Genomic DNA, 16,266 nt, shown 5'->3' on the forward strand with positions numbered 1-16,266 from the left:
AAAATCCATCTCGTTCTATCTTCTCCCACTGCTCGCCACTGGGCTTTCTCTCACTACCATATTTGGTAGTGAGTGGAAACGCCAAGCGGATGCTTCACATTTAAACATCCAGTGAAATATCTGTCTCATTGTTCTATCTGTGATAATACTATTTCATTTCAGCAGTGCGCATGCTCAACACTTGGCTTGTTTTATTTAACCCCTCTGGAATTTTGTTTGGTCTGCAGCATGGTTTCTACTGTAGCCGGCGAGGAATGTGTTTCCATGAGGCAGTGAAGAAGAGCCTTTCATTAGCACCGAGTGAGAGAGGGACCAAGCAAAGGCCATGGCCGGGATATTCGACATTGATTTGGATCAGCCGGACGAAAATGAATCTGACGACGAACTCGAGGATGGGGTGAGTTACCAAGCAAAACATAAGCTAGCTAGGTTCTATCGTTATTGTAGCTATAGCTAGCTACTAGTGAAGAAGGGAGGCGCAAACTAACTCGCGCTAGCTAGCCATTAGCAAGCGGAACCCAAGGCGGACTTGACGTTGGTGGCTAGCTGGCTAACTAACCAACTAAAACATTGTAGGCCTACCTGTCTTCTCAATAAAGTATCCATGCTTAGTTAGATAGACATGACATAAAGGAGACACGCATTGATAGATTAGTTTAACAACCAGAACATATTTCTGAAGTGCATTAGTTAATAATTGTCTAGATAAAATAAAAAAACACATAAATCCACCTGACCTCTGTCATGCGCATTATAATCAGATTTCGGCATCATTGGATGTGGACAAGTGAAACAAGTCGTTCTACTCTTTCATACATAATTTATTTTAGAATCATTAGGTAGTTTTTTTTGCAGCTGTCTGTCACTAGACTGAGATGCAATCAAAAAAGTCCCTTCTGAATACACAGTAGCAAATAGTAGTTTTATTTCTGAGATACAAAAAAGTATTTTATTTGTGTCTACATTAAACTGGTAATTGATTGTGATATGATTAAGAGGGGAAAAAATCCCTATTAGGGTGTGGTGCCTGGCCTTAACAGGACTGATCCTTCTCCATCAGGAAGCAACTTCAATAATACACCTGTTCCAGTTAGAGTACCATTAGGTGCTGTAAAATGTTTTTTCTTAATCATCACTATCAACTGAATACCAGTTAAATGTAGACACAAATAAAATAATTTTTTGTATTAAAATATGCAAATGAGGCGATCTCATTACATATGCACATACCACGCAAATTCATTTTTCTGGACAACGCTAGGCCAATTGTGCGCCGCCCATGAGTCTCCCGGTCGCGGCCGGCTGCGACAGAGCCTGGATTCGAACCAGGATCTCTAGTGGCACAGCTAGCACTGCGATGCAGTGCCTTAGACCACTGCGCCACTCAGGAGACACACGCCATGCTTCACCGTAGGGATGGTGCCAGGTTTCCTCCAGACGTGACGCTTGACATTCAGGCCAAAGAGTTAAATATTGGTTTCATCAGACCAGAGGATCTTGTTTCTCATTGTCTGAGAGTCATTTAGGTGCTTTTGGCAAACTCCAGGCGGGCTGTCATGAGCCTTTTACTGAGGAGTGGCTTCTGTCTGGCCACTCTATCATAAAGGCCTGATTGGTGGAGTGCTGCAGAGATGGTTGTCCTTCTGGAAGGTTCTCCCATCTCCACAGAGGAACTGGAGCTCTGTCAGTGACCATCGGGTTCTTGGTCACCTCCCTGACCAAGGCCCTTCTCCCTCGAGTGCTCAGTTTGGCTGGGCGGCCAGCTCTAGAAAGAGTCTTGATGGTTCCAAACTTCTTCCATTTAAGAATGATGGAGGCCACTGTGTTCTTGGGGACCTTCAATGCTGCAGACATTTTTTGTTACCCTTCCCCAGATCTGTGCCTCGACACAATCCTGTCTCGGAGCTCTACGGACAATTCCTTTGACCTCTGCTTGGTTTTTGCTCTGACATGCACTGTCGACTGTGGGACCTTATATAGATAGGTGTGTTCCTTTCCAAATCATGTCCGTCCAATTAAATTAACCACAGGTGGACTTCAATCAAGATGTAGAAACATCTCAAGGATGATCAATGGAAACAGGATGCACCTGAGCTCAATTTCGAGTCTCATAGCAAAGGGTCTGAATACTTATGTAAATAAGTTATTTCTGTTTTTTTATTTTTAATACATTTGGAAACATTTCTAAAAACCTGTTTTTGCTTTGTCATTATGGGGTATTGTGTGTAGATTGAGGAATTGTTTTATTGAATTCATTTTAGAATAAGGCTGTAACGTAACAAAATGTGGAAAAAGGGAAGGGGTCTGAATACTTTCCGAATGCACTGTAGATGCAAAAAATCATTTCAGCCTGTGGGGCCTGGCTTTAAGTTCTCTTTTTTTTGCTAGATCCAAATGAGCGAATGCAGCGGGTTCGAATTGTGAGTATTTACAACATAGGTTCAGCCTGTATATTTTGGCACTCAAGCTATTGTGGCACACTTACCACAACACGTTTGACCACACTATTCTTCTTTGTCATGTTATCCTGTGTTTTTATGTTTTGTCTTAGGTGTCAATATAATTGCCCTACAGGGATTGGTGTAATCAGATTTTTGTCAATTACAGGAAAACTTTAAATCATTTTTATGATGTATGCTTTGATGAACAGATACAGGACAATTGAGATGATAGAACACCTCAGATAAAGTTGACTGTGCAGGACTTGTCATTCAGGTCGATTCAACATTGACTCACTGCAATGAAGTGTATTTGACATGTGTGAATTACGGTTGTCTTTATTATTATTTTTCAAGTAACATGGATGACTGTGAAAAGTTTGAAATCTCTGAAGACAGCGTCAACAAAGGAACGGAGCAGATTCGTCCGGAATGCTTTGAGTTGCTCCGGGTTTTAGGAAAAGGAGGCTATGGAAAGGTGAGTATTCCCATGTCTTCCCTTTAGAATAGATTGCATCAATTCAGTGAAATTAATGTTTTTTCTTTCCCCCAATCACATTCAGGTTTTTCAAGTTCGTAAGATGTTGGGTGCCACTTCGGGAAAGATCTTCGCCATGAAGGTCTTGAAGAAGGTGGGCTGTTTGGGTTATCATCAGGTTGAGATACTTATCTTGTTTTCTCGTCTGCCCCTAAGGAACTGCACACTTAAGTTCTGTGATATTCATTCTAGAGTTATTCTCTAAGTATTGACATGACAATGAGCCCAGATTGGACACTGACCCTTTTGTTACAGTAGTATACGGAAGGCACCGGTGCATTCATTCAGGCACGCAGTCAGAAGTGAGGCCGTCTAACCCATAACTCAAAAAATCTACTGAAACGACTTACCATGAATCCTCAGGGCTGTTTGTTTTCCCCCTTTTCTTTGCATCTGCTCGGCCTCCTTTCTGTAATTGACGACCGCCCGTCTGGTTTGCATCTTGGCCCCAGAACCCACCTCTGTTTCCCAGAAGCATTACAGGTTTTGGTAATAGTTGTTCTGTTTATAGTTTTTATGAGTCTGTATTTACTGTTGCTACCATGCAGGAGCTAAGAGCTCAGATTCCTATTCTACATCTGTTACTGAGGATGAAGGTGTTTAACTAGCCAACCAGCAGCCATCATCACTGCCAAATGAAACCCAAGATCTTTGTACATCACCATCTAGCATAACCTTCAGAACCACCCCTTTGGACTTCAAAGTGCGAGCAGCACAAGTGATTTTAAGCTAACCAAGGAAGCGAGTTTGGGAAATCGGAGAGTATGCATCTTAGAAATAGTTTTCACATAAACCTTTTATGCCCAAACTCAGAATCAATTGGGTTTAACAAAAATAATATAGTCGCTGTGAGAGAACATTTATTTTGATTGCCGATTTTCTGAATATTTCGAAGTCCCATCTAATAGGCCTACACCTGTAGCAGGCTCTCTCTCCTGCCTTGATTTCAATAAACGCCCCCTTCAAGTCCCACTTTGTTGCAGTGTTTCCAGGCTCTATATGCGGTAGCAATTTAGCCTGGGACGAGGTTATGGAAACTCTTATGTGTGCAGCAGACATGTCCCAGCATTGGTGTTTAGCATGGTTGACTTAATCTGTGTCAGAACCCAGCACTCTGCATGTTGTAAGTGGCTGTGTAGCACGGTAGGCACAGAGCCTCACGCTAATGACCGACTGTGCTCTGCTCTCATGCTCTGGCTTCTAGCTCTGCCACAGGGCTCAGGCTTAATCCAACTGAAACAGATCTACTATTGTACCCAACGCCTGAAATGCAGTATACTGAACAAAAATATAAATGCAACTTGCAACAATTTCAAAGATTTTGCTGAGTTACAGTTGATATAAGGAAATCAGTCAATTGAAATACATTAATTAGGGCCTAATCTATGGATTTCACATCTGGGCAGGGGTGCAGCCATGGGTGGGCCTAGGAGGGCATAGGCCCACCCACTGGGGAGCCAGGCCCAGCCAATCAGAATGAGGCTTTCCCTACAAAAGGGCTTTATTACAGACAGAAATACTCCTCAGCACCCCCCCATGATCCTGCCGGATGTGGAGGTCCAGGGCTGGCGTGGTTACAAGTGGTCTGCGGTTGTGAAGCCGGTTGGATGTACTGCCAAAATCTCTAAAACAACATTGGAGGCAGCTTATGGTAGAGAAATGAACGTTCAATTATCTGGCAACAACTCTGGTGGACATGCCTGCAGTCAGCTTGCCAATTGCACGCTGCCTCAACTTGAGACATCTGTGGCATTGTGTTGTGTGACACAACTGCACATTTTAGTGGCCTTTTATTGTCCCCAGCACAAGGTGCCCCTGTGTAATGATCATGCTGTTTAATCAGCTTCTTGATATGCCACACCTGTCAGGTGGATGGATTATCTTGGCAAAGGAGAAATGCGCACTAACAGGGATTTAAACAAATTTGTGCACCAAGTTTGAGCGAAATAAGCTTTTTGTGCGTATGGAACATTTCTGGGATTTTTTATTTCAGCTCATGAAACATGGGACCAACACTTTACATGTTGCGTTTTTATTTTTTTGTTCAGTGTAGTTTGAATGTTTTGGATTTCTTTGAGCCAACAAGATTTGCAAGTGTTCTGGACCTGAGGGCGAAGATAACGGCATTAATGAAATGGCTCAGAGCAGAGCAGAGGAGGTTCTCTCCCTTCACTTACACTGGGCTGGGGAAAAAGGGAGAGCAGCGAAATAGTCATCTAAACCAGATCCCAAATGAGCATTTTCTTCATGCTGTTATGTCTTCAGAACTTCTGGAACCGGTAGTCCGTTACCTACCATAGTGTGTCCTTCTTGATAAAGAATTTCCTCTAGTGTAAAGTAGTGTTACTTTTCAAATGCATATCATACCTCAGTTCCTATGTGTAAGAAATGTTTTTCATTTGGGGTGACTAACTACTATTACCAGGTTATTACCACTTTGTTCTCTGCTGTGAATGTAAAGTGCTACCATTGTTATAATGCTGACAGTGCTTGACAATCCAAGCCTTGTTTGATCCCTCCAGGCCATGATAGTGCGTAACGCTAAGGACACGGCTCACACCAAGGCAGAGAGGAACATCTTGGAGGAAGTGAAGCACCCGTTCATAGTGGACCTCATCTACGCCTTCCAGACGGGGGGCAAGCTGTACCTCATCCTGGAGTACCTCTCTGGTGAGTGGCTGAGGCATGGTGTGTGCGCATACACACAGATACACAAACCACACAACACAGCGTAGCGTACACCAACACACATCATTCGCACACAATGGCAAAGCTCAATTAAATGCTGTATTTGTAATTTGTAGGTGGGGAGCTGTTTATGCAATTGGAAAGAGAGGGGATCTTTATGGAGGACACAGCGTGGTAAGTGATCAGTCATGCTGGAGTGGTGAATCTGTAGTGTGTAGAATAGATATGAGTGTCTGGAACCTGCAGTCCTCACTCCCATGTGTCAACAGACAGGAGATGAAGGTAGTGATTACATAGCATAAGGTTGAGCCTTTTTTAGAAGCAGACAAATGTAATGATGTTCAAAGCACAACACATCAGGTTTAGAATGTAGCGAGGGCAATGGAGGGCGGCTAAAGGCAAATCTGAAAGGATGCATTAAAAAAAAAGGGCTGTGAAAATATCTGCTGTTGATGCTTGACGGAAGGGTTTTTCGTCATACTTTAACTATATACAGTGCCTTCAGAAAGTATTCATACTCCTTGACTTATTCAGCCAGGTCACCCGCAATACAAGTCAGAATTTGACGTCCATCCATGTCTGAGGACGTCGGGAGATGACGTGGAAAATGGCCTCTAGGGGCAACAGTGGGCGCTTTTACCTTCAAGTAGGTTACGGTTTTGCTAGGGTGTCTGCCTCTGGTGCCAAAGGTTGCATGTTCTAATCCAGCGATAGAAAGTTGTTTTTGAGATTTTTGTTTTAAGTCTATCCCAATCCATAACCATTACCTTAAAAATGTGCCGTTAATGCCTAAACCTAACCTTAAACACTTTGAAATTTGACGTTTGGAACAATGACAAACATGGATGAAAGTCTAATTCTGACGTGTGACTGAGAGAGCTTGTTGGACTTATTCCACGTTTTGTTGTTACAGCGTGAATTCAAAAATTGATATACACTACTTTTCAAAAGTTTGGGGTCACTTAGAAATGTCTTTGTTTTCGAAAGAAAAGCATTTTTTTTGGCCATTTTAAAATAACATCAAATTGATCAGAAATACAGTGTAGACATTGTTAATGTTGTAAATGGCTATTGTAGCTGGAAACGTCTGGTTTTTAATGGAATATCTACATAGGTGTACAGAGGCCCATTATCAGCAACCCTCAGTCCTGTGTTCCAATGGTACGTTGTTTGCTAATCCAAGTTTATCATTTTAAAAGGCTAATTGATTATTAGAAAACCCTTTTGCAATTATGTTAGCACAGCTGAAAACTGTTGTGCTGATTAAAGAAGCAATAAAACTGGCGTCTCCGGGATGCTGACCTTCTAGGCAGAGTTGCAAAGAAAAAGCCATATCTCAGACTGCCCATCTAAATCTTTTCTTTTTGCGGGTACTATTTAATGAAGCTGCCAGTTGAGGACCTGTGAGGCGTCTGTTTCTCAAACTAGAGACACTAATGTATTTGTGCTCTTGCTCAGTTGTGCACCGGGGCCTTCCACTCCTCTTTCTATTCTAGTTAGAGCCAGTTTGCGCTGTTCTGTGAAGGGAGTAGTACACAGCATTGTACGAGATCTTCAGTTTCTTGGCAATTTCTCGCATGGAATAGCCTTCATTTCTCAGAACAAGAATAGACTGACGAGTTTCAGAAGAAAGTTCTTTGTTTCTGGCCATTTTGAGCCTGTAATCGAACCCACAATTGCTGATGCTCCAGATACTCAACTAGTCTCAAGAAGGCCAGTTTTTTTTATTGCTTATTTAATCAGCACAACAGTTTTCAGCTGTGCTAACATAATTGCAAAAGGAATTAATGTTCAATTAGCCTTTTTAAAATGATAAACTTGGATTAGCAAACACAACGTGCCACTGGAACACAGGACTGATGGTTGCTGATAATGGGCCTCTGTACGCCTATGTAGATATTGCATTAAAAATCTGCCGTTTCCAGCTACAATAGCCATTTACAACATTAACAATGCCTACACTGTATTTCTGATTAATTTGATGTTATTTTAATGGACACATATTTTTTTTTTTCTTTCCAAAACAAGGACATTTCTAAGTGACTCCAAACTTTTGAACGGTAGTGTATTTTCTCACCCATCTAAACACAATACCCCATAATGACAAAGTGAAAACATGTTTTTAGAAATTTTAGCAAATGTATTGAAAATGAAATGCAGAAATATCTAATTTACATAAGTATTTACACCCCTGGGTCAATACTTTGTAGAAGCAGCTTTGGCAGCGATTACAGCTGAGTCTTTCTGGGTAAGTCTATAAGAGCTTTCCACACCTGGATTGTGAAACATTTGCCTATTGTTTTTTATTTTCCAAGTAGATTTAAGTCAAAATTGTAACTCGGCCACGAACATTCACTGTCTTCTTGGTATGCAGCTCCATTGTCGATTTGGCCTTGTATTTTAGGTTATTGTCCTGCTGAAAGGGGAATTCATCTCCTAGTGTCCGGTGGAAAGCAGACTGAACCAGGTTTTCCTCTAGGATTTTGCCTGTGCTTAGCTCCATTCCGTTTCTATTTTATCCTGAAACTCCCCAGTCCTTAACGATTACAAGCATACCCATAACATGATGCAACCACCACTATGCTTGAAAATATGGTGAGTGGTACTCCGTAATGTGTTGTATTGGATTTGCCCCAAACATAATACTTTGTATTCCGGACCAAAAGTTTATTGCTAGTAATGTGTTGTATTGGATTTGGCCCAAACATAATACTTTGTATTCCGGACAAAAAGTTTATTGCTTTGCCACATTTTTTGCAGTATTTAGTGCCTTATTGCAAACAGGATGTATGTTTTGGAATATTTTTATTCTGTACAGGCTTCCTTCTTTTCACTCTGTCAATTAGGTTAGTATTGTGGAGTAACTACAATGTTGTTGATCCATCATCAGTTTTCTCCTATCACAGCCATTAAACTCTGTAACTATTTCAAAGTCACCGTTGGCCTCATGGTGAAATCCCAGAGCAGTTTCCTACTTCTCCAGCGACTGAGTTAGGAAGGACGCCTGTATCTTTGTAGTTACTGGGTGTATTAATACACCATCCAAAGTGTAATTAATAACTTCACCATGCGTGGTTGAATACTTATTGACTCAAGACATTTCAGCTTTTCATTTTTTATTAATTTGTAAACATTTTGAAAAACTTCCGCTTTGACATTATGGGGTATTATGTGTTGGCCAGTGACAAAAACATAATTTAATCCATTTTTTTTATTCAGGCTGTAACACAACAAAATGTGGAAAAAGTCAAGTGGTGTGAGTACTTTCTGAAGACACTGTAGATGCTATATTTTCTGAGGCAAAGATCAGCACACTGTGACTGTACTTGATGTAAAAGGTCTGTTCTGCAGCTTCTATCTGGCAGAGATTTCCATGGCTCTGGGACACCTGCATCAGAAAGGCATCATCTACAGAGACCTGAAGCCAGAGAACATCATGCTCAACAACAACGGTCATGTCAAGCTCACAGACTTTGGCCTGTGTAAAGAATCAATCCATGACGGCACGGTTACTCACACCTTCTGTGGCACCATAGAATACATGCAAGTCAAGGTCCTAATCATTAAAACAATGAAAAGTTAATGTCAGCCTCCCAGTCTGTTGTAAACTTCCCATCCCCTCAGAGCAATACTTTACATACTATTTTGTTAGGGGAAATTAGTGTTTGGTTGCAAATTGTATAGGCTTACCTGACTGTCCTCCTCACCCACTCCCCTCCCCTCTGTCTCTCCAGGGCCCCAGAGATCCTGATGAGGAGTGGACACAACCGGGCTGTAGACTGGTGGAGCCTGGGAGCTCTCATGTACGACATGCTGACAGGAGCAGTGAGTACAACTCCTCTTTCAAGAGACACATTTATTTTATTCAAAACTTATGTACTCTGTCTTGTACAATGTCAACATTTAATTGATCAATATTTAGATGTATAACCTCAGGGGGACATAATGTCAGTGTTGTAGTTGAATATACCTTTTATGTTACTCCACAGCCACCATTCACTGGAGAAAACAGGAAGAAGACCATTGACAAAATCTTAAAGTGCAAACTGAACCTGCCACCTTACCTCACACAAGAAGCTAGGGACCTTCTCAAAAAGGTAAGGGTTTCACAGCGTTAATATTCAACTTCCTCTGTAGCTCAGCTGGTAGAGCACGGCGCTTGTAACGCCAAGGTAGTGGGTTCGATCCCCGGGACCACCCATACACAAAACATTTATGCACGCATGACTGTAAGTCGCTTTGGATAAAAGCGTCTGCTAAATGGCATTATTTATTATTATTATTATTATTAATAATAGAAGTGTTTTGATGGCATTTCAGGTATACTCTGCCTTCTGATTGTCTAATGCAGGTATCTCCAACCCTGTTCCTGAAGTGCTACCGTCCTGTAGTGCTGAGCGATTTGTGTTTGAGGTAGTTTCGATTATTAAAATATAATAACGGTTTTAGATTTTTCAATAATTTTTAAACATTAAATGCCTATGCATTATGTGGGTTGAATGCTGTAACACAGAATAAAACAATCAATAAAAGTCCCATGATGGTAGTGACTGCCCATCACTGCTTATCACTTATTAACCATAATTTATTGACATTAATTTACTTTAATACAATATTTCAGTTGTGTATATTACATTTGTTTTATTTGATTACTTTATTTCATTCCAAGTCATCTCATCTCTATAGAACTGCTGTCGGACAAAATCACAATTTTGTAGTTCTTCAAAGTAAATAAGGCAACCTTTTTATGACTGCTGAATACCAACTATCAATCACTTAGATCATGTATTTTCAGGTAGAGATACCTCGCGAAGCAACAGCTGCTCTATATCCCCCTCATTATCTGTCTCTTCGGTAGCAGGCATAAAATAAACACAGACTGGACAAGTAGATGCGCAATGGATTATGGTCATTGTAGTTAATTACCACATTTTATGCAATAAACTATGTAGAATATTTGCCTGTTGGAAACTACAACTCCCTACTATATCGCACAGTTTAGGCTGGATCTGATTTGTCTCAAGATAAACTGTTTAATTTGCGCATTGAGCTCAGAGGAAAGAAAATAAAAACTAAATTCAAATAATTGAACCTACTATAATTTATAGTTTTCGCTCCAACCCTAATCTAGCACACCTGATTCTAGTAATTAGCTGGTTGATACGTTGAATCAGGTTAGTTACAACTGATGTTGGAGTGAACCTACTGGAGGGTAGCTCTCCAGGAACAGTTTTGGAGAGCCCTGGTCAAATGTAACAAGTCAGATCAAATGAAATCAGAGGAGCAGACTTGCATTACCCATCCCTCTGTTCCAGCTGCTGAAACGCAATGCCTCGTTGCGGCTGGGGGCAGGCCCAGGAGACTCCTCAGAAATCCAGGTAATACAGTTAAAACAGACCTGTTGTAGGATTATTACAACGTTGTTGAAGGTGGTGAAAAGAGCAGCCTTCATGTGTATTGTGGCTTTCTCTCTGGGAAAAGTAAAGTTATTCTGTCCTGTTTTCCAGAGCCACCCGTTCTTCAGGCATATTAACTGGGATGATCTTCTCGCTCGCAAGGTGGAGCCTCCATTCAAGCCTTTTCTGGTGAGCCGTCATTCCTTATTCATAGCATTTCCATTGTGAAGAGCACCTGTGCCTACCAAGTCCTCCATGACCCACAGAAACTAGAGGTTAACAGGTTTCCTTCTTTCCTTCCATTGCAGCAATCAGCTGATGATGTGAGCCAGTTTGACTCGAAGTTCACCAGCCAGACTCCCGTGGACAGCCCTGATGACTCCACGCTCAGCGAAAGTGCCAATCAAGTCTTCCTGGTAGGCTGCTTACTCTGCACATTCCATTTGGTCTCGTGTTTGTGCGCGTGTGTTTTACTGTGTGCATGGCTGCACGTACACGGGTAGGCAGAAGCTACACTATTGTTCTTACGAGAAATGGTTAATGCATTGCATCTTATTTTTTATGATTTTTTTTACTGGAAACTGATATAGTTTGAGTGTTTCATTGCTCAAGTCCTGTGGCCTATGTTGTTTTGGCTGTAATCTTCCCTGTGACAACCTCCCCACAGGGTTTTACGTATGTTGCCCCCTCCGTCCTCGAAAACATCAAGGAGAAATTCCCCTTCGAGCCAAAAGTCCGCTCACCAAGAAGGTTTCTGGGAAGCCCAAGAACACCAGTGAGGTATGTGTTTTTTTTGTTTTTTTTTCAGTCTCATGTTCCTCTAGGTTTGTGTAGAACCTGACGTTGTCCTGCCAACCAGTGGTTGAATCCAGTATCATTCTGGTACTCGTTCTACTGGGATTTATCCTCACTGTTAAAATGTCACCATTCTGTCTGCCTTCCCCCAGTCAGTACTATAATGCACTATTCTAACCTTGCCCTGTATCCTCTTCTCCTGGCCCCCCAGCCCAGTGAAGTTTGCTGGGGGGGACTGCTGGCCCCGGGCCCTCACCCAGGCTGGAACCTCATCCCTTGGGGGTTCTGGGTCTGGAGACCAGCCGATGGAGGTTGGTATGGAGCAGATGGACATGGGCTCCAATGCTGCCGAGGTGTCTGCCCCCCTGCCTATCAGAAAGCCCTCTGGCAACACCACCACAGGTGGCCCCTTCAAGAAGCAGGCCTACCCCTACGCCAAACGGCCCAAGCACCTCCAGATGAATCTATGACACTGCTCCATCAAGAGCTTCTCTTTCCTAAATCCTCCTCCATTCACTTCTTTTTTTCTTTTAAAAGACTTATAGAAATTAAAGAAATGACTGACGTACCGTCTGCACCGATCACCAGCTCCTCCAGACGCACCTTCCATCCCTGCCTCCCTCCCCTTCTCTCCCTGGTTGGGCAGCTTGGCAGCCACACAGGGCATTCTACCCTAGCAGATATGACAAACTATAGGAGCCTCCTGTTAGGGAGAGGAGGAACTAGGGCGAGAACTCCCTCCCACCAATTAGAGCTTTAGTCAGACAGCAAGAGGTCTTGACTACTTCCTTCAGCCCTGTAGAGTATAGCTGGAGGAAGAGATGAGAGCAGTGCTGCTAGATGCTGCTGCTTGATTCCTGTGTGCTCCACTGGGCTGGCTTCTCATATGACATACTGGTGCTTTGTACTTTAGGTGGGTGGGGACAGACAGTGTTACTCCTGATGCAGCAGTGCTTTCCCTCACCAGGAGTAAGACGTTATTGATCAATGAAACTGGGTAATAGACTTTTAAAGGCTGAGAGTGTGGAGATGATTCCCCCTTAAATGCCTCTACTTCCTTTTTAGAACTTGCTGATGAGGGGTTACAGAATACATTGTAGATGAATACAGTAGATGGAATCAATCACAATGGCACAATGTACACAGAACACAATATTCACTGTAGACTCAGTTATCCTGCTATAGTGTATTACATTGTTCCATTTAAAAAAAAAAATATGGAATCAACAATGCCTTTTTTTCTGCTTTGTCACTTGAACATCCTGTCAGGATAAATCTTGTAGAACATGTCTGGGCCGTGTTCAGTATGTAGAAAACGTATTGACACTGAGTGAAACAGGAAGGTACAACCTGAACTCGTCCAATGAACACAGATTTCCATGACCCCTACTGAACATGACCATGAGCCGTGTTCAGTTGCCAAGCGTTGTTGAACGTTGCAGATAGAAATGGCATGAATAGAGCTGGCATGATTCCTTGTTCTACATAACACATTTCTATCTGAATGTTGTGTCCTGCTGAATGCGCCCCACGTGTGGTGACACTGATGGAGGGGCAGCTAAAAACACAATGTATACTATTTCAGCTGAATGCATTACCTCCTGCCCCACTTCTCCTTCAATACCAAATGCTGACACTGCTTTACCAGTCTGACTGGATCTCTCTAGGTAGATGGAAAACCTGTATGTATGTAGTACGTTTTTGCGTTGAATGTAAACTGACTAAAGGCCTTTTCGAGTGTCACTTACTCAGATGACCCACATGAGTTCTCCACGATTATGATGCATGCAGGTTTATTATAATATTATGGACCTATTCTTTTTGGGCGTCTGCCAATTTGTGATTGTCAGAGACCAACCGAGAGCTTGTCTTTTTGAATTGAAAGAAGCAAAGCATTGAGGCCAAATTCTCGTCACCACTGCCTTTTTAGTGTTTAGCCAATCGCCAGGTTACATTTGTCTAATAATGTACCTGGCTAGGTGCTTCATGGATGCTTACCTCAGTCTTTATGCAGCCTTGGTGATATCAGTGGGGATAGTACCTCTCTACTCTGATTCCATTTTAACTAGGGATTGTTTGAAATGTGGTGTGACTTGAAGCTTATGTATGCATGTATGTGGTCTTTAACTGTCTGAGCCTCTGGAGAAAAGCCATTTGATCCTCCTCTTCCCCAAACAGGAACATTTGTCAAATTAATAATAATCCAATCATAAGGTTCTGTCTAGATAAAGGTAGCATGCTGCCTGAGACCTTTAAATTCTTCCTTTCTGCCTGAAGATGTAACAGAATATTTGCTCCAGTGAGTTTAGATACTGTAGTTTCCCTCCCACCATGGATCTATCAGATTCACACATTCACATAGCCAAGAGAACGGTCATGTTTAACTGTGTGTGTTATTTGATCAACTTGAAAATATGCCTAATTCAATAAGCAAACAATTGTACTAGTCTGTAGATTTTTGAACCAGGCAGTTTATTTGGTTTGTTCTCTGGAATCTGTTTGGCCTACCCCATGACTGATTGGTGTGTGGCCCTCTACAAACCTAAGTCCTGTTCAATGCAATTGAATACTATCTGGGTGAATGTGTATCCTGACAAAGGATTTCCTATTCCAAGACTGAGGTTTATTAAAATATACATTATCACCGCCCGTTGTCTGCTTGTCAGTGAAGGAATGGACAAAGTGCTTTGGCTTCAGGTTCCATTGGATAGGATGTATGGTGTGCTTCAGAGCAACTTTCACTCCCACATTGACCATGGCTTACCTTTTAAATCTATTTTTAACAATCAACTTCTATGGTGATTTATTTATTTTAAGTGCCATTCTATTTTTTCCACTGCATCAGTCACACTATGCAAACAATGTATTTATTGTATATTCAGTTGTAAGGTCAGGCACACATGGATCTTTGTAAATGACTGCATTACGTTTAACATTTATTTATTTGTGTGTATGTGGTTATTTCCAATGAATCTCTTTTGAGAAACCTCAAAATGCAGCAGTTAATTCTTTATTCCAAACTAAGAACAATGTCCTAAATGTCTAAGAATAGGTAAGGTGCAAAATAGAAATCTGTACGAGGGACAAGTTCAGAAAGTAACTTTTGGATCATCTTCTACCGGCTTCTTTCATTCTGAAAACTTTAACACGATGCCTGCAGAGTGTTGGAAACATGGGCAGTTTAGGTGTGTGTGTGTGTGTGTGTGTGTGGTGAAAAATACAAAAAAGTCACTAATACAAAAACTAATGTGGGGTTGGGGATGTGCCTTTCTTGAAGAAATTACAACTTGTATGTATTTGCAGATGTGTATGGAATGCAATTGAAACAGAGGAAGATGATTGGACCATGTGTTTCTCTAGTGGTATAGGGTCTTTGAATGATGAAGTGGTTTTCTGTGCTCCTCTAACCTGTTGACACAGAAATGATCTGAGTGTGATTTCTCTCAAGTGGTTTCGTAGCTTGAGGACCTTTTTATAGTTCAGTGTTCAACTGAAATAAAATGAGTGAGCCTTTGGGAATATGATTGATCAACTCATTAGAAGAGTGCTGCAAACAGTTAAGCAGAGTCAATATTTCACCCATATATTTATTCCTTGACATTTCAGTGGGTTTGGATCTTGATTTGTAATATGTAAGTGGATGGATGCCAACAAAATAAAAAGCATTACTGAGTTGAACCCTGTGAAAGTGAGTATAGTGCAACCTGGATGGATTACGCAACCCCAAAGTTACTGCTCAACTCATAACAGCAGTTGCACAGGAATGGGCAAAAGAAACACTGACTTAAGGGAAGTATGGTTGTGGCCATCTAGTTGTGCTAAATATCAAGCTGTGTTTTTGAAAACAAATTCTGCAGTGAAAGTTTTAATTGTCATGGGAAATCCTGATTTTAAAAGCCTGAAATTCTTCACTTACATTGCACTGCAGATGTCAGCTGAATCTGAGATTACCTTTTAAATGTCAACCGTGCTACAGCACGGATCTTCTGCGGTACATATTGAATCCTGGCCCTAGGTTGCCTTTACCCAAGCCTAGTTATTGGCTGCAGTGCCTCAAAGAGCTATGCACAGAAAACATGGTTGTTTAAGAACATCCAAACTAAACTGACAGTCACTGTACCTGAATAGATGTGAACTCACCCAACTATACTGAACAAAAACATAAACGCAACAATATCAACAATTTTACTGAGTTACAGTTCATATAAGGAAATCAGTCAATTGAAATAAATAAATTAGGCCCTAATCTATGGATTTAACATGACTGGGCAGGTGGCGCAGCCATGGGAGGGCATAGGCCCACCCACTTGGGAGCCAGGCCCAGTTTTTCCACAGAAAAGGGCTTTATTACAGACAGAAATACTCCTCAGTTTCATCAGCTGTCCGGGTGGCTGGTCTCAGACGATCCCGC

At 41.7% G+C, this 16,266-nt stretch overlaps 1 protein-coding gene across 1 annotated transcript; it reads left to right on the forward strand.

Annotated features, from left to right (window-relative positions):
* The first annotated feature begins 223 nt into the window (after positions 1 to 223).
* On the forward strand, positions 224 to 14,502 carry LOC311142958 (ribosomal protein S6 kinase beta-1-like). Its single transcript, XM_084178729.1, has 14 exons — positions 224 to 397; positions 2,389 to 2,420; positions 2,796 to 2,916; positions 3,002 to 3,070; positions 5,499 to 5,646; positions 5,781 to 5,838; positions 9,016 to 9,207; positions 9,399 to 9,489; positions 9,654 to 9,761; positions 10,980 to 11,042; positions 11,172 to 11,249; positions 11,369 to 11,476; positions 11,728 to 11,840; positions 12,067 to 14,502. Exons 1-14 carry the CDS (start codon positions 326 to 328, stop codon positions 12,323 to 12,325), a joined length of 1,512 nt encoding a protein of 503 aa, XP_084034855.1. The 5' UTR covers positions 224 to 325; the 3' UTR covers positions 12,326 to 14,502.
* Positions 14,503 to 16,266: the final 1,764 nt, after the last annotated feature.

The sequence above is a fragment of the Coregonus lavaretus genome, assembly GCF_964263955.1.
Source record: "Coregonus lavaretus genome assembly, chromosome: 15".
Taxonomy (NCBI): domain Eukaryota; kingdom Metazoa; phylum Chordata; class Actinopteri; order Salmoniformes; family Salmonidae; genus Coregonus; species Coregonus lavaretus.